We start from the raw sequence: 27,323 nt of genomic DNA on the forward strand, positions 1-27,323 counted from the left end.
AGGGATTTCAGCAAGAGTTTGGTATCACTGTATTAATATTAAACAGTAAATCTTTCATGAGGCAGTGGTGGAAGGTGATATCCTCTGAATGCAGATATTTTCATCACTGGTTTAGACTTATCATTACAGGGGAAATCTGTACTCCCTGTCAACACAACTCCTGCATGTTTAATGCTACATCAAAAGGAGCATGACCCTGAAAGAGAATTTCAAGTTCAAAATTCTTGATGGAAGACATTACTGAACAATTTCAGTTACCAAATAAATCTGTTTGAACCTATAGTTGGCTGAGAGTTCAGTTTTAACTAGGAAAGATGAAAAGTGAGAACTATGCATGCTATAAAATACTACTGATGTCTGTGGTTACTGCCTATTGATAATTTAAATTAACCTTCAAATTCATCCCATAAAGGTCAGGTAAAACTGCTAAGAACATACCTGGTAAAACCTCCCTGTGACCTATGGCCACACCTGGATGGTGTGACGCACACTAAGTTCTCAGAAGGTTCCAGCAATTAGCTTTAGTTCATGCCCATGCACCTAAACACAGGCTGGTGGACAGCTCAGCCAAGTCCTTACAACACCTTCATGCTCATTTGTATCTAGAGCTGAATTGACACTACTGGGAAAGAGCATGGACACACCAGAAGGATGCAAATAAGCATTTCTAGCTTATTAACAGTAGCTGATTTTGAGGTCGTTTTTTCATGGCTTGGGCAACAAGACTCTTTTCCATGAAAGGGAAAATCCCAGACACACCTCCAGTGGGAAATCATTTCCTTTCACAGCCTGGCAAGGCTTCCTAGCTTTGAACAGTATTAGTTCTCTACTTTCAGTTTTTATACACTACAGGTATTTCTAGGTACCTGGTGTACACACAGTGAGATACCAGGGAGGAGAGAAGCTCTGTTCAAGGTACACAGACAGAAGAAAATACCTCATCGGGTCCTAGCTCCCTGCTTAGCTTTTCATTTATAAGCAATAAGTATAACATCAGCTGCAAAGTTTAGTGGTTTGGACTGATGAGAAGACATTAAGACCATTATCCAAGGCCAGATTGGACACAGGGGCTTGGAGCAACCTGCCCTAGTGGAAGATGCCCCTGCCCGTGGCCGGGGGTTGGAGCTGGAGGAGCTTTAAGGTGCCTTTAACCCAAACCATTCCATGATTCTCCAATTTTGGAGGAGAGGAACATTGGATTTTATGTGGGAATAGAAGCATCTCATCCAGAAACAACACATGTTCTACAACACTGGTTTATGCCTGCTCCCTACGGATGAGAGGGAGAACAGGTAAGAACCACCACAACCAGAGCATCATTGCACCCCCAACAGCTCCAGAACAGAGCGCGGGGCCTGGGATCACGCCACGGAGACATCTGCTCACAGCATGGGCACAGGGCAGCTATTCTTGCTAGGTCCTGTTTCTAGGAAACCTGGAAGTGTGGTGCTGTCTCTCTGCTTCCCTGTTCTCCATGCAGCAGATGGCAGCACTTGAACTGATGTAGGGGAACAGCTCAGTGGAGGAAGGAGTTAGTTATTCTACAAGAACAGTTTACTCAGAGGAAACATTTGCTTCAGCCATTCATAGTGTTCTGAAATATATTAAACCCCAAATGGCTAAGTGATGTAATTCATACGTTACATTCCAATATTTAAAGTAACACTAGCAAATACCATACAATACAATTAAATTCTTCTATCATCTTAGAAAGATTCCCAGATGCTGTTTTCCATTTATGACCCATAAACCTGCAATTCATCTGGGGTACAATTTCAGTTTAATCTCTTTATTGTGAGGCAAAGGTTGTGTTTGGGCTTCATTCTCTGCTTTACTAAAGCAGCAAAGTCCATTATCTCTGGTTACAAGAGTCAGACAAGAATTCCTAACTAGGAAAAATATTAAAAAGGAAAAATCCAGAATTTCCAAGAAGATCTAAACAGGATGTTAAATAACTCCTAATAACGGCATTGCTAAATTTAAAAGGAAAATCCTCATAGGATTTTTGTCCCTGGCAATACATTTGATGTTGGGTATCCTCCCACAGGTAAGAATTTGCAGTGTTTAAGTATTTGATCCAGGGTTATTCCTTTCTATTAGTCAAGAAATAGAAATTTTCATGCCATGTACATGGAGATGATCCTGACAATGTCCTGAGAACGTAACAGATTATGGGCTCTACTGAAACCTCTGGAATTACATTGATTTCAGCTCACTGGAGGAGGATATTCATGTTTTGATCTTCATTTTTTGTATGTTACAAACCTGATGAGAGACTCTCTCCACTGCACATTCCTGTGTAACCCTATGAAGCTGCAAAGATCCCGTTGGCTTTGAGAGGAACATGGAACCCCCTGTGTGATCCAATTATTTCTCAGGAACTAGGTGGTGGGACATGAATTCTAAGTCTCCCAACATTCTGTGTTATTTTTGTCTTCATGACAAAACACCTTGCACAGCAGGAACCCAACATGAGGGCTATGGACCTGAGCTGATGTACGAAATCAAAGTGTTGCTGCCTAGACAGCAATAGCAAAAGCAGAAATTGGTGATGTGGACTTCAGGAAGAACAGACATTCTATTCTTCCTCAATTGCTGTACTTCAAACACGGTGACGAGTACTTTCTAGGTATTTAGAACTCAAAACCAGCTCAATCCAAGATCTGTAACTTGGACCCTGTCCATACTATGTGAATTCCAGAATAAATCAAATAGAACTTACCTTAACTTTCCCTGCATTTTCCTCCTCTTCCTTTTTTTCTTCAAATTCGAAGGCAACAGTCATACGTTGCTGTCTCTGCTCCTCCCATAAAGTAGGGTTAAAACTATCACTGTCTGACTGGAAATCTACAGTTAAATTGCAAAGAGCCATTAGTGCACCCAGCAGAAGATTGGAAATGATCTAAAGAACATGTTCTTAGTTGATCCTGTCATCTTGGGTTATTGTTCTAGAACTGTTGAGGGGGCAGTAAAAGCAGTAACCCATAAACCCTTACAAACAGTGTTTAATATTAGAACTGAAGTGAGAGTGATGGGAAGCATCAGGGTTTCGTGGCAGATCTGGAGTGATGTATGAAAACTCTCTTGACATAGGTATGTGAGGAGCCAAACCCTCAATTCCCTTCGGCTCAGAGCTCTGAACCTCACGTCTTGGAGCTGGACACCCCACAGCAACCTCAGATGGGTCCAGTGTCCCTGCAGGTTGAGCTGGCTCTGGCCACCTGCATGGCAGCAAGGCATATATTAGCATTTCTGTCCCATGCACACTCAATTCCCAAGTTCAGGTTGTTTCTACAAAGCCATTGTGCTGAAAATATAGAAGTGTTCAGGAAAATGTAAATCTGATGGGCTCAGAAAAAAGGATTTGTAAACAGGATTCCTTTGGGTATGACAAAACAGAGCCTGGTAAGCGTGGACCACCGGCTTTGTGTGTCAGCAGAGACACACACACAGAGAACTGGGTCTGAAACCCCTTCCTCTCCCTCTCTCTGTTCTTTCTTCTGCTATCTGCACTAGCTCTGCTCCTGCCTTTGCAAGCAAAGCTGATGGCATTTTACCTTCATCACTGCGGGGTTGCTGAGGAAACATGTAGTTAGTCAGTACTCGCTGCTTTGTTTCGGGGTGAGCCTCAGTCTGCAGCGGAATGAGAGCCTTGGACTGCGCAGAAAGGCAAAACAGAGAACTGTTAATTCACAGCATGTGTGTGGAGAGGGGATTTAGCATTTGATAAACAGATAATACAAGACTAACTACAATTCTGCATAAAAACAAACTTCTCTATGGACTAATCCAAGTACTACTTTGGTGGAAAAGCCTCCTCTCCCATTCCTCACTTCTGGAATTCCTACCAGGATCAACAGAATAACCCCATCTACCAGAAATACTGACTGCACGTTCAGTCATTCCATGGAGGAAGCTGAAGGACCAGTGGAGCAGAGCTGCAGCTACAGTTAAACACCCACACTGCGGCTACGATCTATTTAAAGCCAGGCCTAACAAGGAGAAAATTCATGACAGTTATTAGTTCATCTGAGGGTAAAACTGGTGCAAGATCCTGGAGAATTTACATGGAGGACTCTGAATATCCAGATGTTACTGCTGTGTCTTACATCAGCTGAAGTAAGGGACTTTGGACAAGGGATGTAGGGACAGGACAAGGGGAATGGCTTGAACCTGCCAGAGGGGAGACTGAGATGAGCTCTTGGGCAGAAGCTCTTCCCTGGGAGGGTGCTGAGGCGCTGGCACAGGGTGCCCAGAGAAGCTGTGGCTGCCCCATCCCTGGCAGTGTTCAAGGCCAGGTTGGACACAGGGGCTTGGAGCAACCTGCTCTAGTGGAAGGTGTCCCTGCCCGGAGCAGGGGTTGGAGCTGGAGGAGCTTCAAGGTCCCTCCCAACCCAAACCAGTCTGGGATTCTGGGATTTTCTGTTATGTCTCCATTTAGTCTCCCCTCCCTTTAGCTTTAACATTTTTTGCTTAGCTATAGAATTAAGAAGTACACAGAAGGAGCAGTGCACTAAGCAGCACCAGTGTAAATCTACTGACTACCCTGCTCTTGGCTTTGGTGTGATGTGAGAGCCTGGCTGAATGGTGCGTCCTGGCCAGGAGTCAGCAGGAATGTCATCTGATGTCTGGACAAAGGAATGTCCCCATCTGCTGGGCTCTGCTTCCATGAGGGCTTTTTCATGTGGATAAAAGGACAGATTCATTTCTGGTAGCATGATAATTGGCCCCTGAAGAATTAACCTCATCAACTGCAGTTAAAGAGGTGTAATATCTGACTATAAGCATTATTGCAAAGTGGGAACAATGAGATTATGAGACCTTTTTGAGATTATTAAAAACCATTAGGTAATCTCTAACGTGTCTTGGTACAAACGGGGATTTTCTCCATTTAGGATTAAATTATGGAGTGCAAAATTATCCTATCCACCAATCCTGGAGAGGGCCAGGACTTATTTCAGTGCTGAGATGCTGGTTGAACTGTTACATTTCTCAGTGTTGCAGAAGCTACATCATTTGTTTTAAAATAGGATCCAAAGAACATATAGGTGTGAAGCCAAACCCTTTAGAACAAAGAAAAGCAAACTTAAATGTAAAAGGAACTTAAATGGGAGTTTTGTCCAAAACAAGCCTAAGAGTTCTGGTGCATCTTTTACAGGTTTAAATTCCCACTGACTTTAATAGAACTTAAAATATGCAGGAATAGGAGCATGGACAGGGAAAGGGAAAAGGCAGATGACAAGAACAGAGGCATAGATGGAGGAAAGGATGGAACAAGCTAATAACAAGTTGAGAACTAAGTCTTACCTCTGGAATTTCTATTTACAAAACATTCTCTTGATACTTTTGGCCTTAGAGAAGCTTAGCTAGATGTGAGTAATAAATCCTGCAAAGGTGATCTCTCCAAGCTGATAAATGGCAGCCAGAGGAATCAAGGCCTTGATACAAAAGTATAAAGCTGAACTGGGAGCAAATACTTGTAAAATTCTCCTACAATCATGTATTAAATTACAGGTTTCATCTCCAGCCCTGGCTAAGACCCCAAGTTACTGAGGAAAACATGAGTACCCAAAGTCATTACCTGGTTGTCAGAAAGCCACAAAGCTGCAAGTTCTTTGAGTTTAGTAAAAGTGAAGGGTAAATTCTTCAGCCTGTGAAGGATAATATTGGAACCACATGAATCCATTTTCACTATAGTTTCTTTTAAGGCTTTGTATGTTGCATGTTTATCTTGACCATACTGAGATTGCTGTGATTTCACCTCTTTATTTGCTCTCACTTTTTAAGAAAATATAACTGATTATTAAAGGCATTCCACATTAAGAGTGACATTTGGAACCTAAAACTACTGATGTCATACCCTAAAAGTACTGAGGAGAGAATGATATTTTGCCTTGGCTGTAAGGTAACCAAAGTTACAGCTTCTAATGCAGCAAACAGGAAAAGTCCTGGTCCCAGGGACACTTACAGGACGACCTGACAGTTTTCAGGTAACAGAAATCCTTTTATTGGACATTTACACTTTGGAACAGAAATACTCTGAGATTATTGAAAATTCCTTTTTGCAGAAATGCTGGGAAAAAGATTACAATACTATAGATATTCCGAGTGAACCTGAATGCCAGAATTAAAAGAAGCAGTAAAAAAATTAACATGCTAGTTATACATGTAAATGCATTTTGTAAAAGTGATGTGAATGTGGGAGCGGGGACAGAATGACTAAATCCTTGTGGAAACTTCACTCAGGTTTTCCCCGCTAATTCTGAGCATGTTCTTTTTACTTCTTGGTCTATACCAACACGAGTGTCCTGACCATACGTTGACACTGTCCCATCTTTGTGTTAGGGATGCTGAAGGAGCTGGAGGACTGTACGAAGAAACAGACTAACCAGAGGACTGCCTACAAAGACAAAACCTAAATGTGATTTAACAAGGGAAGAGGAAAAGCCCTTTCCTGAGAGTCAGACACCCCATGCTATGGAAAAAAGCTATGGAAATGGGAATGCTATGGAAAGAAAACCTCTTGCAGAGATGTTCCCTCACACCTCAGATAAAGGCGGCAACATGCTGCCCCACGTGCATGGCACCCTCACCAGAATCCTTTGCCATCAACCACCAAATCACCACCACCACTCCTGCAGCCTTCTGCACATTAAAACCTACCCATACTTTTGGGACATAAGCACCTCACCAGCTTTTATGCCACTGCCGCTCTGCAGTGCTTTGGAACTGTGCTCATTATGGAATCTGTAGGTGTATTTTTGCCACAAAGTTATTACCACTGAAGACAGTGTTATTTCAGTGTTACTGCTGTGGAACAGCACACTATGGACACTCTTAATATATTAAGGTTACAAGTTTGAGCTTTAATAGTTAACATAAAGGTGCTTAAATAGTGTTTAACCATGTGTTTAATGCAGAGCTTTTCTTCTGTATAAAAAGAGAAGAACTTTTGCCTTTCAAATGATACTGTTATTTCTGTACATTTTAGGATTCAGTAGCAGTAACATAAGTTTCAAAACTCGACAGAAGCCTTTATCTACAGAGGTTACTGGTGGTGGTTCCAACACGCTCAAGTTGGGAAGTGTGTACCAAAGGGAGAAGCCAAGCTGCTGAGCTTGCTTCAGAAATGGTGTGTGGGAAGGGGATCTCCAAGCTGGTTTCCATTTCCATACTCAAACAAAACACAGAATTAGTTATTTTTAATTCTTCTTTGCCAATAAGCCTAGATAGCCGATTTTCAACATCTGAAAAGGCCAGATTTGAAGGAGTCTTTAAAGGAAGAAATCTCCAATGAGAGCTCAAAGAATGAGGGTTCTCAAAATCATGGCTGGTTTGGGAAAATGCTCAACCCAGGCAACCCTCTTTGTCTAACTGCAATTTGGTGTTGAAAACTAAGACTGCTCCTTAAATCGTGTCCTGTAGGAACATCTCTCCCTCACCTGTACTGACAGTGCTCATGCGAACACTCTGACCTTCGCCAACAACTGAATTGCCAAGTGATTTCATGCTCTACCCGAGGTCAAAACAAGGCCCATGATAACTGGCACTTACACTGCATTACTTTAACCATGAAAGGGCAATACATCAATGTTTTTCCACCTTCATCAGTCAAAACAAGGATATACCACAGCTACAGAGGATCTCAAACATTAGTTTTGCATGGACGTAGGTTGATTGCTTCTACATCCTCTAGGCCAGATCCTACTTGCCATAAATCAATATAACCTGCTGATTCCTAAGAGCTAACTCACACATCCTCAGTGAAGGATTTGGCCTCCTCTGAAGAGAGAAATATTCATCTGTAATTGAAAAAAGCAATTAATCTGCACTGCTTCCATTGCTCTTGCACATGACTGCAGTCAGTACAGAGAAATGAAACTTTATGGCTGTGCCGTTCAACAGAGAGCATTTCTTTCATGCTGAAATGCTGAAACTTCTCACTAGACAGCTTGGACAATCACATTGTTTTTACCAATCTAAGGGAAAATATATTCCCAGAACTAAATAAAACTCTAACTGGTGCAGAGACAGTTAATTAAGAAGACGGCCAAATCAAATTGACTTACACATCGAAGGCAAACTAGGCTGTACCAAACTGACTCGTTCTTACTGTGATTGGTATTTTACTCAGACTGAATAAGGGACCTTTCCATGGGGCCATTTCTCTACCAGAAGGTTCGACAGATCAAGGGCAGCAGTCAGGATGGGGAACAGGATGGACAGAAACACGGCCACAGAGCCCACCACCCTCCTTCAGGCATCAGCCCAATAGTGTCCTGAAACATAAAGTCCATGGGAAAACAGTATCTCTGGTTGCTCAGGACAATCAAACCAGTTCTAGGAGGTGCCTGCTTGGCATGTTCCCTGCATGAGCAACAGTTCCATTCCTCTGCAATGTTTTAATCACTAATAACTCAGTTTGCAATCTCTTACACTAGTCTGTAAAAAGAGCTGATAACGTAATAGCTGTAGAGATTATCTGCGTGCCCCATCCCTGGCAGTGTTCAAGGCCAGGCTGGACACAGGGGCTTGGAGCAACCTGCTCTAGTGGAAGGTGTCCCTGCCCGGGGCAGGGGTTGGAGCTGGAGGAGCTTTAAGGTCCCTCCCAACCCAAACCAGTCTGGGGTTCCACGGTTCATATTAATTTGGTTAAGCTACAGGTAAAATCACATATGACCTTGGTAAGTGTGAAAGTTTTAAAGTTATTAATAAAAATATTTCTTTTAAGGTAAACCCTGATGCACCAACTGATTTTTCAGGGAAACAACTCTCCACAGTAACAGTCTGGAAACAACTGAAATGCCAATGTTCATTTATAGTGTTCAATCATCACATAGAAAATGCTTTCTTATGAGAAAAGGAAAGAAGAAATGTCTCCTGAAGGTCCTCAGGTGAATAAAACCAAACCCAACCCAGCACCCTTTTTGACATGCCACCCCTAAACATTAAACCACTGTACCATACGACTTCACAACGTCAGAGAAGCTACACATCAGCCTTGTTATGCTGGTCTAGAGTGAGGACTTAACTACAGTTCCTTCCATCATTAATCCTAGATCACATCTTTCACATAATTTGTTAAGTTCTTAAGGGTTAAAAACTTAAAAAATATTATTCACGGGACACAGGCAAAGCAACGAAAATGTCATTGATGGTGTGTAAATCTAACAACCACCAAATGTTGATATTTGAGGGGTCTCATGGGGCAAAGGTGGTCTTGGCTTTTACTGAAGCCTCCTGATGGACATAACTTTAACCTCTCCTTCTTGATAATAATACTTTTTCTCATAGTTTTGTAAAATAACCCACTTCACATCTGTACCGGGTACTACATTTAATTTTGTTATGTCCTAAGTAATCCAGCTCACAGGATGGGAAGAGCTTCCCCTGGTTATTACTTTGAGCAACACAAATGTATGAAGAGCTTATGGGAAATACCTTCTAGATTCACCGATGCACATGTCATACTTTGGTGACATTCAGAAAGAATGTTTAATAATAACCCAAACAGGGAAAATTCACGTGCAAACATGTTGAAAACTAACCATTACAAGCAGCATTCCCAGTCTGTCAGTCAAGCCCAGAGACAGTTGCTGTTTGTGACAGTTCTCCAAGGAAGCTCTCAGCAAATTGGTAATAACAGCGTTTTCAGAGTGGGGAAGTTTAAAAGAGCATGATTTATATTAACCCATCAACATACTGCTCACGAAACCACTGTGGATATACATGGCCTCTTTGGCAATAAGCAATACTTTATAATTTAAACATCTAGCCAGAAAAAGAAGAGGTACACCAGGGAACAGCCTTGTTTTGAATGGATCATGTCACCTTAGGACCTTTTTTTGTCTGACTTCTGTGGGTGAGACTCAGAGCAGTAACTGAGTTCTGACCCCAGGACAGAAGCAGTGCAAACACAGAAAGGTGATGATTCTTTCAGCTCTTCTTTAAGCACAATCTAAAACTAAAAGAAAGGTTACTTACCAGTAACCGATGCTCTTTGAGAAGTGTAGCCCAAATGTACATTCTAACAATTCTACCTCTCAATCACAGGACTCATACCTGGAAGGACTCTGAGGAGAGAGGAGAAGCAGATGGAAGACAAATGTATATGTGGACTACACATTGTGAAGAACACCGGTTACTGGTAAGACATCGTTTTTCTTTGAATGAATCCCATGTGTACTCTTATCAGTGACCGAATCCAAGCAGCTACCCCCAGGGACTCATTACGTGCTGGAGGTCTCAGTATCTTTTGTACAAGTAGTGATTGCACAACTACTTATCAAATGCTGCCTTGGTTCTTGAAGCACTGGAGACAGTGTTATGGCTGGCAAAGGCCAGGATGAACCTCCAGGTAGCTGCATTGCAAGTATCTCAAGTCAAAACTTCCCTGACTGCAAAGGGTGAAGCTCCCCAAGCTCTGGGTGTTTGCACACTAACCCTCCTTAGGCTCCACCTTCAGCAAGTCAGAATTCAACCCATCACTGCCTTTTAGCGTGTAGAGACAACAGAGTATTGCATTTCCCAGAGATGAAGAGGTTTGGACCTGTAAAGATCAAAGGAGAAAGGACTCCCAGCTATGGAGATGGGACATATAGGTACAGCCTTAGAGTGTATGGCATGGGAAAGAAAAGCTGGAGTCTGTTTTCCTGGTTAAAATGGAATTCTAATGTGAATATTTGAAGAATGTCCTGGAACTAAATCAGCTTCTGGTCAATTAAAATCAGCAGGGTCCATCTTACAGTGATGAGGGCCTTCAGAAGACACGGAACAAGAGCAAAAGTCTGTAGTAGCTGAAACCATAGTATTAAAAACGCACTAGAGGGGGACTCCAAACACTGACCCACCTTTGAGCAAAATGTGCCAACTCACACTTTGAGATTCCCACTAGCCTGGGTGGCAAAGAGGTCTGTGGAGGTTTGTCTCCTCCTTGAGGGACATCCAGTCAGGCTTTTACACCAAGTCTCCCAAAATGTTTCCAACTTTCATACACAAGCAAGCTCCAGATAATGAAAGGGAGAGAGAGCTCCTCTTTTCCTCTTTACACTCTACACCACAGTTGTCTACCCAGGCTACCAGCAGAGAGTCACTGGGATAAAGGCAATGACATAAGAGCTAATGGATACACAAGTGCACTATTTATCTTCACAGCTGTAGACACCAGAGGTGAAATCTGGCATGCGATGAAGTAGAAGGAGGTGACCCTGAGGTATCATTCATTGGAATGAACCTGCAGTGGACAGATCCCCTTTGTCAAACTACACATCCCTGATGATGCGCATGGATTGACAGTCATGGTGAGAGTCTGTTCCCTCTGAGAGAGAAATAACGTGCAAAGACACCGAGGAGCCCATCACCATGGGGTGAAGCACATGCACTGACCCCCTGGCTCTAGAATTACCTTTCTGCTCTGCTTGTGTGTCTGTGTCTTTTCTAATGGCTCGCAGGGGTATCCAGGGGAAGAGCTGGGCTGCTCTACCTCCTCTGGCACAGCTGAAGCAGGAGGAGCAGAGGGGCTAAGCTGTTGTAGTGATGTGGAAAGGTTCCTAGCAACAAGCAGAGTCCAAGTATGCTCCTTACTAGCACAGACATATGGACTCATTCAAAGAAAGAATGGATATTGCCTTAATGTTGGTATGAATGGAAAAATGGGAAACCAGAAAAGTAAAAATAGAAGTTAAACCCCAGAATTAAGACAGTATCTGAACTTTGTTAAAGCCTTTGGTGCCAAAATGTTGAAACTTTTCAGTTTCATGAAGGTGGGGACTTCCATGACAGCAGCATTATCACGATGTCTCAGCAGGACAACATTTAACCTCAGCTGGAATGGATGTCAACAAGGAAGAAAAATTTACTCCCCAAACCCATTGAGAAAACTCCATGAGAATTCACCCAGCTTTAAAGATTGAAGGTCTATGGTCTGAGTCAGTTCCTATCTCTCCTGGGCTAGACTCTGCTCTTCCACTAGACCTGCAATGCTTACAACCATCTGTACAGCATTTCACATTGATCTGAGAGAACAGCTTCCCACCCCAACAAAGGTCCTCTTCTGCCTGCCTCCCACCTGCTTTGGTGCACCTTTGGCTGGCTAAAGGGTGTTTTCCATACTCAGTGGTGAGGAACTCAACCACAAAGAGTGTCACAAAATGAACACAAGAACAACGATAGCGTCTTCTGTTTTCAGTGAGATGAACCAGCTCAGTGACGTGCCCAGTGAGCCCTGCGCAAGTGCAGGGGCAGATGCAGGGCTACCAGCCAGCACTGAAGGGTGGGTGGGAAGGACAGCAGCCCATTCCACCCCGTGGAACATCACATCATCAGGATGCTGGTCCCCTCCTCCACAACAGAAACCCCAATCCTCTATTAGACCTGGGCAGCTGGGGACGAAGTAAGGTGGGGCAGGGCTGCTGCTCTGGTGGTAGCCGGCTGCCAGGTCAGCTTGGTTGGAAGCCCTTCCTGCTACTATCACCTCCAGTGCTTTATCCCAGTAGCAAACCACCTCCTCCTCCTCTCAGCAATTACACACGAAAACCTGTGCCTGAAGTCAGCAGCTGACCTGGCTTTAAAGTTACTTGGCCAAAACCAGAGGGAAACTCACACTATTTTTCTGCTTCCTCAATACAAACTCATGGCACAACTACAGGTTTGAAAAGGGGTCAGAGTGATCCAGCGCAGACTGGATTAATGTGCCAGGGAAGGCATCCTGCAGTGCTACTCCTTGAAGTCCCCCAAGGCCCCAGACCCATGCTGTCCTGTTGCCTCTGCACTTCTACATCCACCCTGTGCCTCCTGTGTGCTGGCCACGCAGCAGCAAGGTGGACCAGCCCATGGAGACATCATCTGAAACTTCACCATGTTGGTGGCAGCCTCCTCTCAGTAAGCACTCGAGATCACTGTCCACCTCAACAGAAGCACAGCAGGACAGGACAGGGTACACGGGTGCAGAACAGCCGAGGGAAGTTGCAATGCCTGTGCTGGCAAGAACCAGCTTGAGTGACACCAAAGGGTTGCCTGAAACACAGCTTCAGGCTCCAGCTGCAGAGACAAAAGCACAAACCTGCACTGCTGTGGTGATGTGCTGATGGGACAGTGTTCCCTGGCCCCGGGGAAGCACTGGGATCTGAAACCCAAAATCAATGACCCGACGTTCGATTCTGGGATATGGACAGTTTCAACAAACTAAAGATAAACTTTGTGTTCTGGTCCATACCTCAAGTATTTTATGATACACAACTGAAATGCTGAAAATCATCTAAGAGAATGAAGCAAATAATTAAACAAATATATTACAGGGATTTCTGTTACTTCATGTTCAACCTTAAATTTCAGCGGTGAAACTGCTGACAGGACATAGACACAGGTGTGGAAAGTCCTTCCCCTGCTTTTTGCTGAGTATGGATGATAATTACAGGAAACAAAATGGTATTTGTACATCCTACTTTGCACTACTGAGCAAACCTGTGTTTCTGTGGTTATACTGAAAACTCAAGTACTCTTAGAACATACACGTGTGTAAACCTCAAGGAAAAGCCTGACCTGATGACATGGGGTGAGTGTCAAGAAAGGACCAGTTAAGGACTCCATTTCTCAGGAATAATCATGTGAATAGGAACAGAAGAATCTGGTTTTTGACAAAACCTTTGCTCTGCTGAAGGAAATACAGTTGTCTTTTGATTTCAGCAGAGGTAGGATAACAGGAGAACACACCAGTGTGCCTGCGTTTAACGATTCCCTATGCATCAGCTTGTCACAATGTTTTAATCATTAAATATTACAAAGTTGTATACAATTTTAGAGCCAAATATCACACTTCCACATGGAAACAGCAGGAGACAAAAGAACTAAAGAGGCTTTAGTCTGTTAAAACACACTGAGACCCAGACCTTGGCCCCATTCAAGTTTGGCAGTGGAACTAAGACCAAACCATATGGATTAAAGAAAATAAATCAAGATTTTTTCCTTATAGTTTAAATAAAGTAAGCCTAAAAATAATTTTTATATAAATAAATCCTTACAATGGGTTAGAAGAATTATGTGAACTGTACCTGTTATCACTCAGATTTAACACTCTCAGCTTCTGCATCTGCCCAATTTCATCAGGGAGGAATTCCAGCTTGTTGGAGCGTAGAGACATCACTGTTACATTTTTACAGCTCCCAATCTAGAGGGATGAAAACCCAAAGATATCAGGATATCTGCTATGATAAAATTTCTTACAACTAACTTTTGATGTTGGGAGGTAGCCAAAAATACAGCAAATAGAGAATCTAGTCTTAAAGCAATGTCCTTCCTTTGCCTGTAACATCAGGGAAATGCCAGGGTTACCTGCACTACTCTGAGGGATACTCTCACCTTTACATGAATTTACTAATTTACTGGTTTTACTATTTTACTATTGAGTATGTAAGAGTATTGAGTATGTAAGTATGAAGTGAGTACGTAAGAACATGCTTCTTCCACACTGTGCAGAAGCAATTGCTTGAAGACATATTTTGTCTGAGTAGGGATGAAAAATTGGGCCTACCACAAACACTTCAAGGTGTAATTAAAAACAGAATCAGCTTCTCACTTCTCTGGGCAGTTCAGGAAGGAAATTCTCATCCACAGCCAACGTCCGCAGGTTGTGAAGGTAGCCGATGGTGGAAGGTAGAGACTCCAACTCATTACAGCTGCAGTCAAATTCTTCTAATAAAGACAAACTGAAATGGGAAATACACTTGTTAGATGCTATACAAGGACCAGATAACAAACATGAACAAACCAGAACCTTTGGAAGTTGTAAAGCATCACACTACTACAGACGCCATGCCCCAAAGTGCAGATTTGCCTAGGAGAAGTCTATAATAATGCAATTTTAGGGACACTGTTCATCAATTGTATCCAATAAGGCAGTTTAAGAAAGACCACTTGGTTTCCCCACATCATCATTCTGTAGTAGTGAGGATGTTTTTCAACTGCTTCAAACAGTGATGAAGACAATTCCTCCAAAGCTGAAGAATCAAACCGCAAAGTTTATCCTCTTAACATCAGAGACAAACAACAGGTAAAGCAATAGCACTGGTGAGAGCAAAGCAATAGCACTGGTGAGAGCAAAGGGAAGGGACATAGAAATTACCTCCAGGGTACATTCCAGCTGAGACACCTGACATCACAGAATCACAGAATCAACCAGGTTGGAAAAGCCCTTTCAGCTCATCCCGTCCAACCATTCCCAGCCCTGCCAAGGCCACCACTGACCCCTGGCACTGAGGCCTCGGCTACCCGGGCTGTGAACACTTGCAGGGACGGTGACTCCAGCCCTGCCCTGCGCCGCCTGTTCCCATGCCTGAGCACCCTCTGGGCAAGGAATTGTTCCTCAGCTCCAGCTAAACCTGCCCTGGGGCAGCTTGAGGCTGGTTCCTCTTGTCCCATCCCTTGTTCCTTGGGACAAGAGAGCAGCCACCTAATGCAACCACCAGCATAAACAGACATATCACTTTTATGTTACAATATAAGCTGAATCCCTTATAGCAAATATTAATTTCATCTCCTATTTAAAATGTTAAATCTCAAGTGCTTGTTGTTTCTAAGGACAGCAGCTACTATTATACTATGAATATTTTCAGCCAAGATCAATGACAGCTGTTTGTTTATTTGGGCTTTTTTGCTTTTAAGGGAGTTAGATTGGGAGAAAATTAGGCATAGCTGTGCAGTCTCTGTATGTATCTCCAAAGTGATACTGGGCTATTTCAGGTCAGCCTAATACAGATCAGTGGTGAAAAAACATGAACTGGGATACAAATGCAGTCAAGTATCTCAGCCTGTTGTAGATGGACATGGCTTTTGTCAAAGTGCCTCTCTCACATGCCGAGAGCTGGCTAGAAAGTTCTCTTGAAAGGGTATCTGATGGCAAGGACCGAAACAAAGCAGACCAAAGACATCTTCAGACACTGAAGTTCAAAAATCTCCATTTTGATCTTGTTTCCCTTTCCCTAGATCGTATTTCCTGCATTCTGTCAAATTGGGAAAAGAAAGAGGTCTGACCTGACAGTCAGCACTTGAACCTACCCACCCACTGCTGCTCCGGTATGGAACAGCCCTCAGTGGCACTTCTCAGCCCTTCAGGACCCTGTCCTACCTACTCAGCCCTTGGGATGCTCTGGGGGTTTGCTTTTCCCAGGAGACACAAGGTATCAGGCAACACTTAACCATCAGTCTTACTCCGGGGATTAAGAGTCAACAGTTTGCCCTTTGATAATGCAAATAACACAAACAGGAATATGTACATGCAATACATGATACAGAACCATGCAATGGTTTGTGTTGAAGGGACCTTAAAGCTCCTCCAGCTCCAACCCCTGCCGTGGGCAGGGACACCTTCCACTAGAGCAGGTTGCTCCAAGCCCCTGTGTCCAACCTGGCCTTGAACACTGCCAGGGATGGGGGCAGCCACAGCTTCTCTGGGCACCCTGTGCCAGCGCCTCAGCACCCTCACAGGGAAGAGCTTCTGCCTCAGAGCTCATCCCAGTCTCCCCTCTGGCAGGTTAAAGCCATTCGCCTTGTCCTATCACTACGTCCCTGATAAAGAGATCTATTATATATCAACTATACATATATATATGAAATACAGACATATAATATATTACGACCATACACACACACACATATATATTAAAATACTCCGAATATCTTAAAAAATTAGGCTGGATATAAAATCTCCTCACATGAACGCTGCACTGCACTGCTCCTTCAGCTCTTGGAATACAGGTTTGGTGGCCCATCACAAATGCCATCATTCCTTGCTTCTGCCCCCATTTTCCTGCTCCACATATACTGCATTTTTTCTCTCAAGTGCTTTAATTAATAGTAAGGTTAAATGTCAAGCAACTACTTCTTCATCAGTGTTTGTTACCTCCCTCTCCACTGACAAAGGGACTTGGTGCCCAAAAGATTATCTGGGATTTTTCCAAATGTTTTGGTAGATCTGCTGAAATGCTCCATCAGATTTTGATGGGTCACAACTGCAGGACTGGACCTTCACTGTATCTCTGATTTACCTTTATTCCAGTTTCTTAATTTAGAAAAAGGACTTTCAGCCTTCAAATCTGAGGAAACCTGAAAGCAGAAGTAGCTCTTCCTAGCAGGGAATTCTCAGAACTTGCCTCTAATTGCTGTATTTCAATAGGCTGAAAAGCCACAGTGCTTAGTGAAAGAGCTGCATGGAACATATCCAGAAGCTCTGCCAGGTTTTGGTTATAGCTTTTCTTTAATAAAGATTTGTACCCACCATAGTTTATTTCAACAGAGATACAAAACAATTCCAGTAAAGGCAAAAGTCCATCATGTTTATCTCCTCCATACAGAATGCGTGCTCGACTGGGGGAAGTCCAGCTGGAAAGCTTGGTACGTTGTGGGACACACATGTTTTAACTTCTGCTTCTGATAACACAACCAGAAGAGCTTGAAAACAGATAAGTTAATTGGGAACTACCACGTTCCAATGGCAATGAGAAACTCGGAGACACTGAACTCTAACTGGAGCAGTTTTGCTGGCAGTGAAGAATGACTTCATCAGACAACAGAATTCTATGTGAAGAGAATTGTCTGGCACAGACATTCTCAGCTTCTTGCCTTCCTGATGGAAGGAGCAGGCAAATGAAGATAGCCACAGCAAAACCAACCAAGTCAGTATGAAACTGGATTTCATCTCTGTAACTAACCATGGCTAAGAAAATACACACTTCAGAAAGTGATTTTTCATTCATCATGGATTGTCCATGAAAGTAAGTTGACAATAGCAGCTATAATTCCATCAATGTTAATTCAGCTAGAATACCATGAACCTTTCTGTCTTCTTGGGCTAAATTGGGATAATTCTTGGTAGGTTTAAAGGCAGACAAAAATCAGACATGGACCTGCTGTTCAGTCTGGCACCCACTGAAATGAGGCAGGTCACAGGACATACACTAAGGTAGACGAGGAGTACTTTTAGACAGATGAGGAGTACTTTTAGACAGATGAGGAGAGGGGAGTTCATGGAGAATGAAGACTGCCATGGACCAAAAGGTAGTTCCAGCCCATCTCAGCCCCATTCCATGCAGTCACAGACCATTTCTCCCAACAGCCACAGTACCCAGCATCTGGTGTTGTCAGATATGGCACAGCCTAGACACATACACAAAGCACCCATCTAACTGCACACTGGCTCTTGACCTGCTGCACTGTTACCTATGGATGGGTTGTGACTTCCCTCATGACACCCTCCCACCCACCAACGGGAAGCAGGGACACTCCTTCACCCAGGTCCTGCAGGTAAAATCCCCAGTCTTTGTGTCCAACTTGGAATCCCCTGATTTTATGTGGAATTTTAGTCTACTGTGTATAGTATCTTGCAGGGTCAGACTCTAAATGCTGCTTACGTTTGAAGGCTTGCCCTTTGAACAAGACTGCCAAAAATGAGGGTGGTGGTTTCCTATGAGCAACATTGACTCTGACAGTGGCAAAGTACTTTGTGTCTCATCAGGAAATTGGTCTCTGGAGGGAGAGTTCCCTCCTCCACATTGCTAATCTTTGTGTGACAACAATGTACTCTGCAGTGGGTACTGACTACTACTATCATTAAGGAGACACAGACCCAGTAGGAAACCATCCAAATGGATGAGTCAGAGCAAGGAAATTCATTTTGATGTGGGAGACATTGTCCTCATTAAATGAGAGTACTTCGTTGAAAAGTACCACTCAAAACTAACGTGATAGTATTACCTGATTAGCTTGGTGCTCTGCATATACACCAGTCAGAGCAGCACTATGTGTCTTTACGACTGTAATTAAAGCTCCATGACAAATAACATATATAAGGTTAAAAAAAGGGGGTGGTTCTCCTTCAACTTGAGCAATTCAATAAATAAGAAAGGTTTGAAAAGTTTTTAACAATTTCATCCAAACTAGTTAATGTTGGATATTATATCAACCTTTCTGCAGAGCCTCACAAGCTTTCCCTGCCTATCAGAATTTAGTGCTACACCATAGTTTGTAGAGCAAAGATTTGCCCTTTTGTGGTTCATATAACTGACTCTTAATGCTCTCCATGAATATCCCACAGATCTACAGACACTGCAGGAAGTGCAACGTGGTAATCCCAACCTGAGCTTTCAGTTGCTACAGTTGTAATAGTTCATAGATCTGGATTTGTTTTCCCAAATGGCATACCAACAACTCAATTATTATTGAAATTAGTAGTGTAAGATGGGTGCAGGAGTAGCAGAGCACTGGCTGTGCAGTTAGAGATCATTTCTGTTCTAGAGGCCTCACTTACTATTGTATTTCTGGACAAGTCTAAATGAAGCTTTTTCCAGGCTTTAAGTTTGGGAGCCTCCAAACAGCCCTGGCTTGAGAAAACTACCTCTGATGAAACTCTTTGTTGAGCTACAGTGGACTGGCAGCAAAGGTAGAGCCTGAGTGCAACCTGCCCGGTGATGCCCGACTCCCACGGCTGATACAAGTGGTACAACCAACTGTTCAGTCGGGCCAGGCAGACAGTCCTTCCTTAGGCTGAACTCTCTTCTCTCTCCTGCAGGAATAGCACTGCTGGTGCAAGTGCATGATGAAGTCACCAGTTCTCTACCTGCAGAAGGCAGCCAGGGACCAGATATTCTTATTTTCCCCCCATATACCTGTTTATATAGCATTTCAGAAGTAAAACATGTTGAGAAAGAGACACCCTACAAACACATCAATGTTCAAGGTATGTTCTGCTAGAGGGATACGTGCAGTGTGTAACTTTATAAAGAATCACCCACTTCCATGCTCAAAGACATGCTAACACCCACCTTGAGTTTTACAACAAATTGGAGGTTTCATTTAGCAATAAGCTCACCACACAGCAGTACAAGACTGAATTTTGCACCAGCAATCATGTAATAGCTGACAAAACAGTAGCTAAAGGGCATCATTAGTGCTTTTCATAGTAGGATTACTGACAGGACACTGCCACACTTTGATGCACACACCTATGAAACGCTCATGACTTTTTCATTTCTGCTGCTTCAATACTTGAAGAGCTCTCCATACACAGGAGCTTTATAGCCATTTTCTTCTCAGCATCGAGGCCTGGCTGTTGCTATGGGAACAGACGTATTCCCCCAAATCCCTCTGGTTCTTCCACTTTTCCTGCTCTAATCATCTAAATTGTGAGTGATTCACACAGAAAAACATCTTTGTTCTTTTCCTTGGAAAATGTGATATATTTCATCTTCTGATCACTTACAGCAGTGTAAGTCCACAGAAGTAACAGTGTTGTGTCAAATCTAAATGTGATAAGCTGGTATTAGGTACATGGTTTTAAGTTATTTTGTAATTCAAAACATCTTTGTCATATTTTTCATTTTACCCCCCCCACATTCCAGAAGCAGAAGGGAAAACACATTTTCCTTAATGCTAACAGTCATAAGACTTATACTCACTTTCCAATCGCATTTGGCAGAATTGTAAGCTGATTGTCATCTACTTTTAAAGTTGTAAGCCTCTTCAACAGCCCTACAAAACACAGAAGGAAGAAGTAATAGTGAAACATTTCATATTCATCTTTACTTCCTGTAATCCCCCATATCCTTCAACAAACAGTGATTTCTGATGCTGAATAGCCCTGATCTAGAGTTTAGAAAACACGTGTATACAGGACAGTGCACAGCCACATTCTTGTCCCATTGACAATGTGTGTCATCAAAATGAAGCACTGATTAAATGTCAAGCTGAACTGCAAGTGAAATATTAAATTTCTGCTTATCTGTTAATGTTTCTATTGAGTTCAAGTCCTGTTGTCTCAATTAAAAGGTGCTCAGGTCATAACAGGACATGAGGCAAATTATCTAAAGTTAATGCAGCATTTATAAAGCTTCACAATACGTGGGTATAGAAAGAAAATTGGAATCTGACTGAAAACCAGAATCTATCCTGAATGTGTTTGTATCTGTGGTTCATTCTTATCATTTGAAGAGTTATTACACATCTAAGGGTAAGCAGATGCACAACTGGGTAACATTCACCAAGAAGGGAATGAAACTTCTGCTTTATCAGGGCAAAACTGCAGAAGACAATAACAAAACCAGAAAAAATGGGAAAAATATTGCATTGTAGTGCTAGAAACTGATTTCCACCTTCTGCAGGTTATTAACATTTCAAAATCTGGTTTTTCCCTGGAAGAATTCTGCACTGAAATAGCAGTTTTTAAATAACTATTTGCAATTAATGTTGGGAATAATATAAATTAATCACTAATATAGAAAAAATACTAAACTGAATGTGCTATAATATGAAAACTGAAGCAATGAAAAGTATCATTAAAAAGGATGCTAGTAAATGCAGCATGAAAGTGTCTCTTTTTGCTTTACTCCTGTTAAATGGTAATGTACCATTGAGTAATGGGAATTTGGAAATGAGAACTGAATACATCCAGTTGCAAGAATATGTAATTAAAAGAGTACACATTTATTCAGGAGCTAAATCCCCCCTGAAAACCAATCTGCAGATACACATCAGAAATCCACATAAAACCAAACCTCTAGAATTTAGGGTGCAGTGTAGACAACCAACATGGAAAAGAGCTGTAAAAGACATCCAATACCATCCCTGTAGCATAGGAGCATTAGTTAGCAATACACTTGGGAATCTTGACTAAGATTGGAGAATTTCAGAGTTCCATGTTAAAGGGACACACTTAGGAAGGTGAAAAACATGATGATGATAGTGATTTAGTGGGCTCATCAGCTGGAAGCAGTAGAAGAAAGACTTCAAGCATTGCCAAAGCAAATAGAAGGGATCAAGACCAGTGTGAAACATGCAGATACACAGTGATACACCTACAACCACTCAGCTTCCAGAATTTCTGCATATTCTAAATAATTCAGAAATTCTGTGCATGCAATATACTCAAAAAAGAAAACCAGTAGTTTGAACTATGTCTGTGTTTAATGCTCTCATATGGAATTGCACTACTGTAACTAAGAGCAGCAATTTCCTTCCAGAGTCTCATGCTGCTAACATAATCACTATTATACTTACTTTCCAATTCAGATCAGCTCAATTATATCTTTCTTTGATTATTCTCTTTAAAATAGCAAAGCAGAACAATCAATATCTTCTAACCAGGGCTTTTTTTCCCTAACTTTTCAAAATGGTCTTCATGGATGCTCCAAACAGAGATGTTTCCAACTCCTTTGGAATTTAATGGCAGTTCTTGTTCCAGCTATTATAAAGTCTCATAATCACCTCCTAAAAAGATACAAATTAAATCCTCAGCTGTAAAAGATTACAAGAAATCCTGAGCTTTTCTCACCTATGGAGTCTGGCAGTTGCTGCAACATGTTGGATGACAACAGGAGATCTTCAAGTCCTTCACATCCTGATATGTCCAAATCCACAGTTTCTATCCTGTTTTTTGACACATCCAGGTACACGAGCTGTTTTAACTTCCCTATAGACTTAATAGCATGTTACAAAGCGTTACTTGAACAGATAGACACTGCATGCCAGCTTCTAAGTTCAATTAAAGACAAGCAATGCTAACACAGGCTCATATTCAGTTATCTCCGCAGCCTTTTTACTTCACTGCCGCAGTACCAGTGGTGGGCTAACACCCCCCTGTCACAACAACTGCAAAAGCAACCGCACCAGACTAAACAACACATGCCAAGCTAAATAATGTGTTCCAAAGCCATTAAATCTGTGGAAGGTTTGAGTTCTCATTCAGCTGTATTATTTCTTCATTTGGACACAGATCCAAGGGTATTTACTCCCAAGTCATATCTACTCAGCAGTCCTGAAGAGCACTGAGGCTGGACATGCAGGTAAAACTCTTCTGCATCAAACTGATTCTCTGAATTTTATAGACTCTAGAACTGGACTTTGGACATCCACAGTTCAAATGAGGGGTAAACTCCCATGATAGACGTTTATGAGTACAGTGTTTATCTGCATCTAGAGCATCAATGAGCAACAGGACAGGAATTCTCCTCTTTGCTTCTACAGAGGCAGTTTCATCTCACCTTTAATCCTAACTGAGTGTTGTGTAAAAGGAAAATCTGCCTTTCACCCAACCTTCGCCATTCTACCCGTGTTAACAGTTGAACACAATCGCTGTTTCTAGCACAGACTATCTAAAAACCTGAATTAACCACACTGGAAACCTGGCAAATCTCTAAATCTTACAATCAAGTACCACTTGGCATTGCCTTTCTATTTTTAAAAGCCAAATTTTAAGGCTAATATTAACTGCTTTAAACCTCTTGTCGTGAAGAAGGTTTTCAGAAAACATCATCTAGGATCTACGAGGATCAGATTCAGGAAACACGAATTCTTTGCTGAAATAATTATGCTCCTTGGGATTCAGTTTCACGATCTCCTTGAACTTTTTCACCTCTACAGATCCTCTCCAGGGATTCTGGCAGCTCAGCAGGGCTGCGCTGGGAATATTTTTTAGCACTGGATGTATTAACCCGTTTCATTGTGAACAGGAAACAAACGGAACAGTGGTTACAACGATTGTGCCCACACTCTCTTGTGGATCTGCTATTCCTTCTGCTCGGATACACTGCAGCAGCGATACTGCGCTATTTCAGTTCTTGGTCTCCAGCTGGTTTCAGTAATAAGAAGTGGTTTCCACATCAGGTGTTCTTTGCACTGACAGAGCACTCAAAGTGGAGATTTGGACAGAGACTCATAATTATAATTTTCCATGCAAACATCTGCTTAGCACAGAATAAAAACCAAATGTAAACTAGTTAAACCAAAACAGAGCCATTGCTCAATGCAAAACATTCTATTTCGATTCACAAACGTTCAAAAGTGAAGGAGGAGGCGGCACTTCTTCCAACACCTCGACACGTTGGTGCTAGATTTAGTTTTACATTCTCCCTGCAGCAATAAGGAGCATTACTGCACGAAACCCATGGCGTGTTGCTACCTGTGTGTTAAAACCCTAACAACGGGGAGCCCCGTCTCCAGCCATAATCACTGTGGGGATTTGAGAGTGACCATCTCAAACAATCCACGGCAATAAAAACTGAAAATCAAAGTTCTCCTGTGAGTAGCAACACTTCAGAAACAGCACTGGTATATAACCATGACCCGAATGTTTGCATTGTAAAATGCCTTTTGTTCCATTTCTAAATGGAGTGCTTTCTAGAGAAACACATCTTGTGCCCCTGCCTCAGAACTGCTTTTAGCTTAGTTCAATCTGTACCTACCATCTGTTATTTGTAAGCTTATGTAGATTACTTAATATTTCCTCTTCTTTGTAAAACTCACAAGGGTTTTTATAGAAGGGGTAGTTAACACATGGTGATGGGGAAGAAGCAACATCCCCTCACAATGAAAACTACCCAAGGCTTAAATAAAGCTGGCACATTCCCTCTTAGACACTATCATGTAATAACACAACATCGAAAAGCTTCTCAGAGGAATGGCTCTGCTGAGACTTATGTCTTGATAATAATTAATGACTACATGAACCAGGAATATGTACCCATCCAAGGAAATGCACGTGCATTTGTTCACTATAAATACTTCACTGTATCACACAGTAAGTTAATTACATAAAATAAATGTTCATACCCCAGGTAGTACTTGCAAGGAATTGTTGTCCATCCACAACTCCTTTAGATTCTGTATTTGTTCGAGAACCTCAGGCTGAGGAAAAGAATTCAGTGTTATGGACAGTTAAATAAATCACTGGTTTTGTAGTTAAATAGAAATCAATATTGCCTTTTAAAAAAGGATTCGCTCTTCACCTGCCTTTAAATTTTATAGCCCACATCAGACTTTCAGACAGTTAATGACATGAACAATATCCTCATTTCATTCCATTTAACCACTGTTATCCTTCCAAAACTTGTAATATTTCAGAAGCTTTGGAACAGAAATAAACACAAAGAACAGCTCAGAAGTTCCTGTTCTAAACAGTCTATTGGCAGCAGGAACAAAGGAAATAAGAGAAGTGAGAACTGTGGAGCTTCAGGTACAATGCACGGAAAAGAAAGAGCAAAGCTCATCCTGCGGCACATGTGAAACTGCCTTTTGCATGAGTTATGGCAGCTGAACAGAGTCGTGTTGCTGGAAACTGCCTGCATTTATGTACAATTTGGTATCTGCAAATGTCCTATTTGGTGGTTAAACCAGTGGTATGCAATGATAAAGACTTAAAATGACAATATCGAACTTTAATGTAAGATGCTCAATTCGCTTCAGCACTTCAGTGAGAGAAACTGCAAAAGGCACTTCCCAAAATCATTTCTCACTCATTACAGCTGTGAAAATCAAGAACTATCAGGTCACAGTATTTCCAGGTTTCAGCCTAAGCAGTAGTTTCCTTTCTCATGAAACACTCTTCTCCCAGGTAAAACAAGGCTTCCCATGTGCCTTAGCTCTGCAAAGTTGCAGAGATCTTTCTTTGCCAGAAACTGATAGGAAATTCAGTTCTAACTGAGATTCTACCATTTATAAGCCTGTAGTACCATTGCACTGGAATTATTCCAACACAGCTAGAAACTAAAGTATCTGTCTAGCACCACAGGACCTTCAGAGAGACCTCTGATTATCTCCTGTGGCCTAAGTTCCTTGGAAGGATGTAATTCCCACAGGAAATATGGTTTTTCAGTTGCCCAGGTCACCCGCTACAGGAAGAACCTGCAGAGCTCAGTCCCTCAGTTTTCTGTGTTGTCACATAATGTGCTTCTATTAAAAAATGATAAGTCAATAGTTGAAAGTTCATTTATTTTGCCCTGGGTAATTCTATTGAAATGATGTTGTCCTTCAATGGTTAAACCCACTTCTGATTTCCAGGCTGAACTGATTACTGGTCATTTTGTACTATTTGTTCCTGTGATGGTCCATGTCTCTTTATTCCTCCAGGGTGTTCACTGTCTACAGTTATTGCAGATAGCCATAATTCCCCTCTCAACTTCAATTTTCTTTTAAATCCCTCTCATTAGACAGACACCCTTCCCAAAGGCAACAAACTATTCCTGTGTTGTACATATTACAGTTTGATTGGAAATGTCTTGAGCATTATTATGGTATACCGTGCATTATGGTATAGCATTATGGCACCATAATCCAGATGAGATCTCACTGAGGTTTTGATAAGTGATATTAAAAACTTACTGGTCTGTGTTAGAAATGCTTCTGCTGATGCATTTGTGGAGATTGCTACGAATAGAATGTGAGTAGGAATGGAATGAGAATAGGAATGGAATAGAAATAGACTAAAATAGACTATTTTAGGGACTTACAACAATCATGCAGCCCAACTGCCTGACCAATTCAGAGCTGACCAGAACTTAAAGGATATTATTATGGTCATTGTCAAATGCCTCCTCGTCACTGACAGGCCTGGGGCATGGACCACCTCTCCAGGAAGCCTGTACCAGGGTTCAAGCACCCTCTTGGTAAAGAAACACTTCCCCGTATCAAGTCTGAACTGAAGATTGACATAAATCTTTGGTAAAAGTAGATTACATTTTATCCTCTTTCCTCTTCCTTTTCTCCCTGCCTTTACCTATTTTTTTCCACAACTTCTCCTAAAGCCTTGCTGCTGGCAGCAGAGTGTGGAAACTCTGCGAAGAGCCACCCCAGCCTTCCCCCTCCCTTCAGGTCCTGCAATTGCTGTTTATCCTTTGTCCAGTGCCATTTTTTGACACTTCAAAGAGTGGAAGATCTCAAACCCTTGAAATAGCTTGTGATTTAACGCTCCAGTTTTCCTGGAGACCTGGGACACAGATTTCCTATTCCCTTCCTTGATTACATTAAACCACTTGAATATGGTTCTATTTTGGAAGTGCCAATTTCTATTTTAGGAACACAAGCCTAGCTCATGAGTTCTATATTCTTTGTTTCCAGAAAATGAATGAGCAAACTACTTCTTTTTTTGCTACTGCCTTTATTCTTAACCCCATGCCCATTGCCACTTTGTCTGTATGAAGAACACTGAATCTTCCAGTGCAAAGGGAGGGACTTAATGGTCCAGGGGGGAACTGTCATAGAAACTCAGCTCTTCCACAACACCACAGGTCAAAGAACCCCAGACTGGTTTGTGTTGAAGGGACCTTAAAGCTCATCCAGTTCCAGCCCCTGCCACGGGCAGGGACACCTTCCACTAGAGCAGGTTGCTCAAGGTTTCCCTGGAGCCTGGAGTTCTAGGTAGTATTTTCCTCCAATAGGAAAGTTTCTATTGAAGCCCAAATCGGGTTTTCAGAATCCAGGAAAACAGGACCCTTCCATCCTTTTCCCCAGGTGATCTTGGTTTAAACTAGTGACTAGTACCACTTTTCCTATGACATTTCTGCAGA

At 42.1% G+C, this 27,323-nt stretch overlaps 1 protein-coding gene across 1 annotated transcript in view; it reads right to left on the reverse strand.

Moving 5' to 3' along the window:
- LOC104411258 (leucine-rich repeat-containing protein 7-like) overlaps window positions 1–24,666 on the reverse strand; it is a gene marked incomplete at both ends in the record, with an annotated part of 36,553 nt that extends 11,887 nt beyond the window's left edge. The window contains 8 exons of the mRNA XM_010021639.1: window positions 2,729–2,852; window positions 3,560–3,657; window positions 5,582–5,651; window positions 14,049–14,164; window positions 14,573–14,702; window positions 20,445–20,517; window positions 22,316–22,460; window positions 24,592–24,666. Coding sequence (XP_010019941.1) covers window positions 2,729–2,852; window positions 3,560–3,657; window positions 5,582–5,651; window positions 14,049–14,164; window positions 14,573–14,702; window positions 20,445–20,517; window positions 22,316–22,460; window positions 24,592–24,666 — 831 coding nt within the window. The remainder of the gene's footprint in view (window positions 1–2,728; window positions 2,853–3,559; window positions 3,658–5,581; window positions 5,652–14,048; window positions 14,165–14,572; window positions 14,703–20,444; window positions 20,518–22,315; window positions 22,461–24,591) is intronic.
- Between the last annotated feature and the right edge of the window lie 2,657 nt (window positions 24,667–27,323).

Source organism: Nestor notabilis, unplaced genomic scaffold (assembly GCF_000696875.1).
Source record: "Nestor notabilis isolate BGI_N333 unplaced genomic scaffold, ASM69687v1 scaffold29949, whole genome shotgun sequence".
NCBI lineage: Eukaryota > Metazoa > Chordata > Aves > Psittaciformes > Psittacidae > Nestor > Nestor notabilis.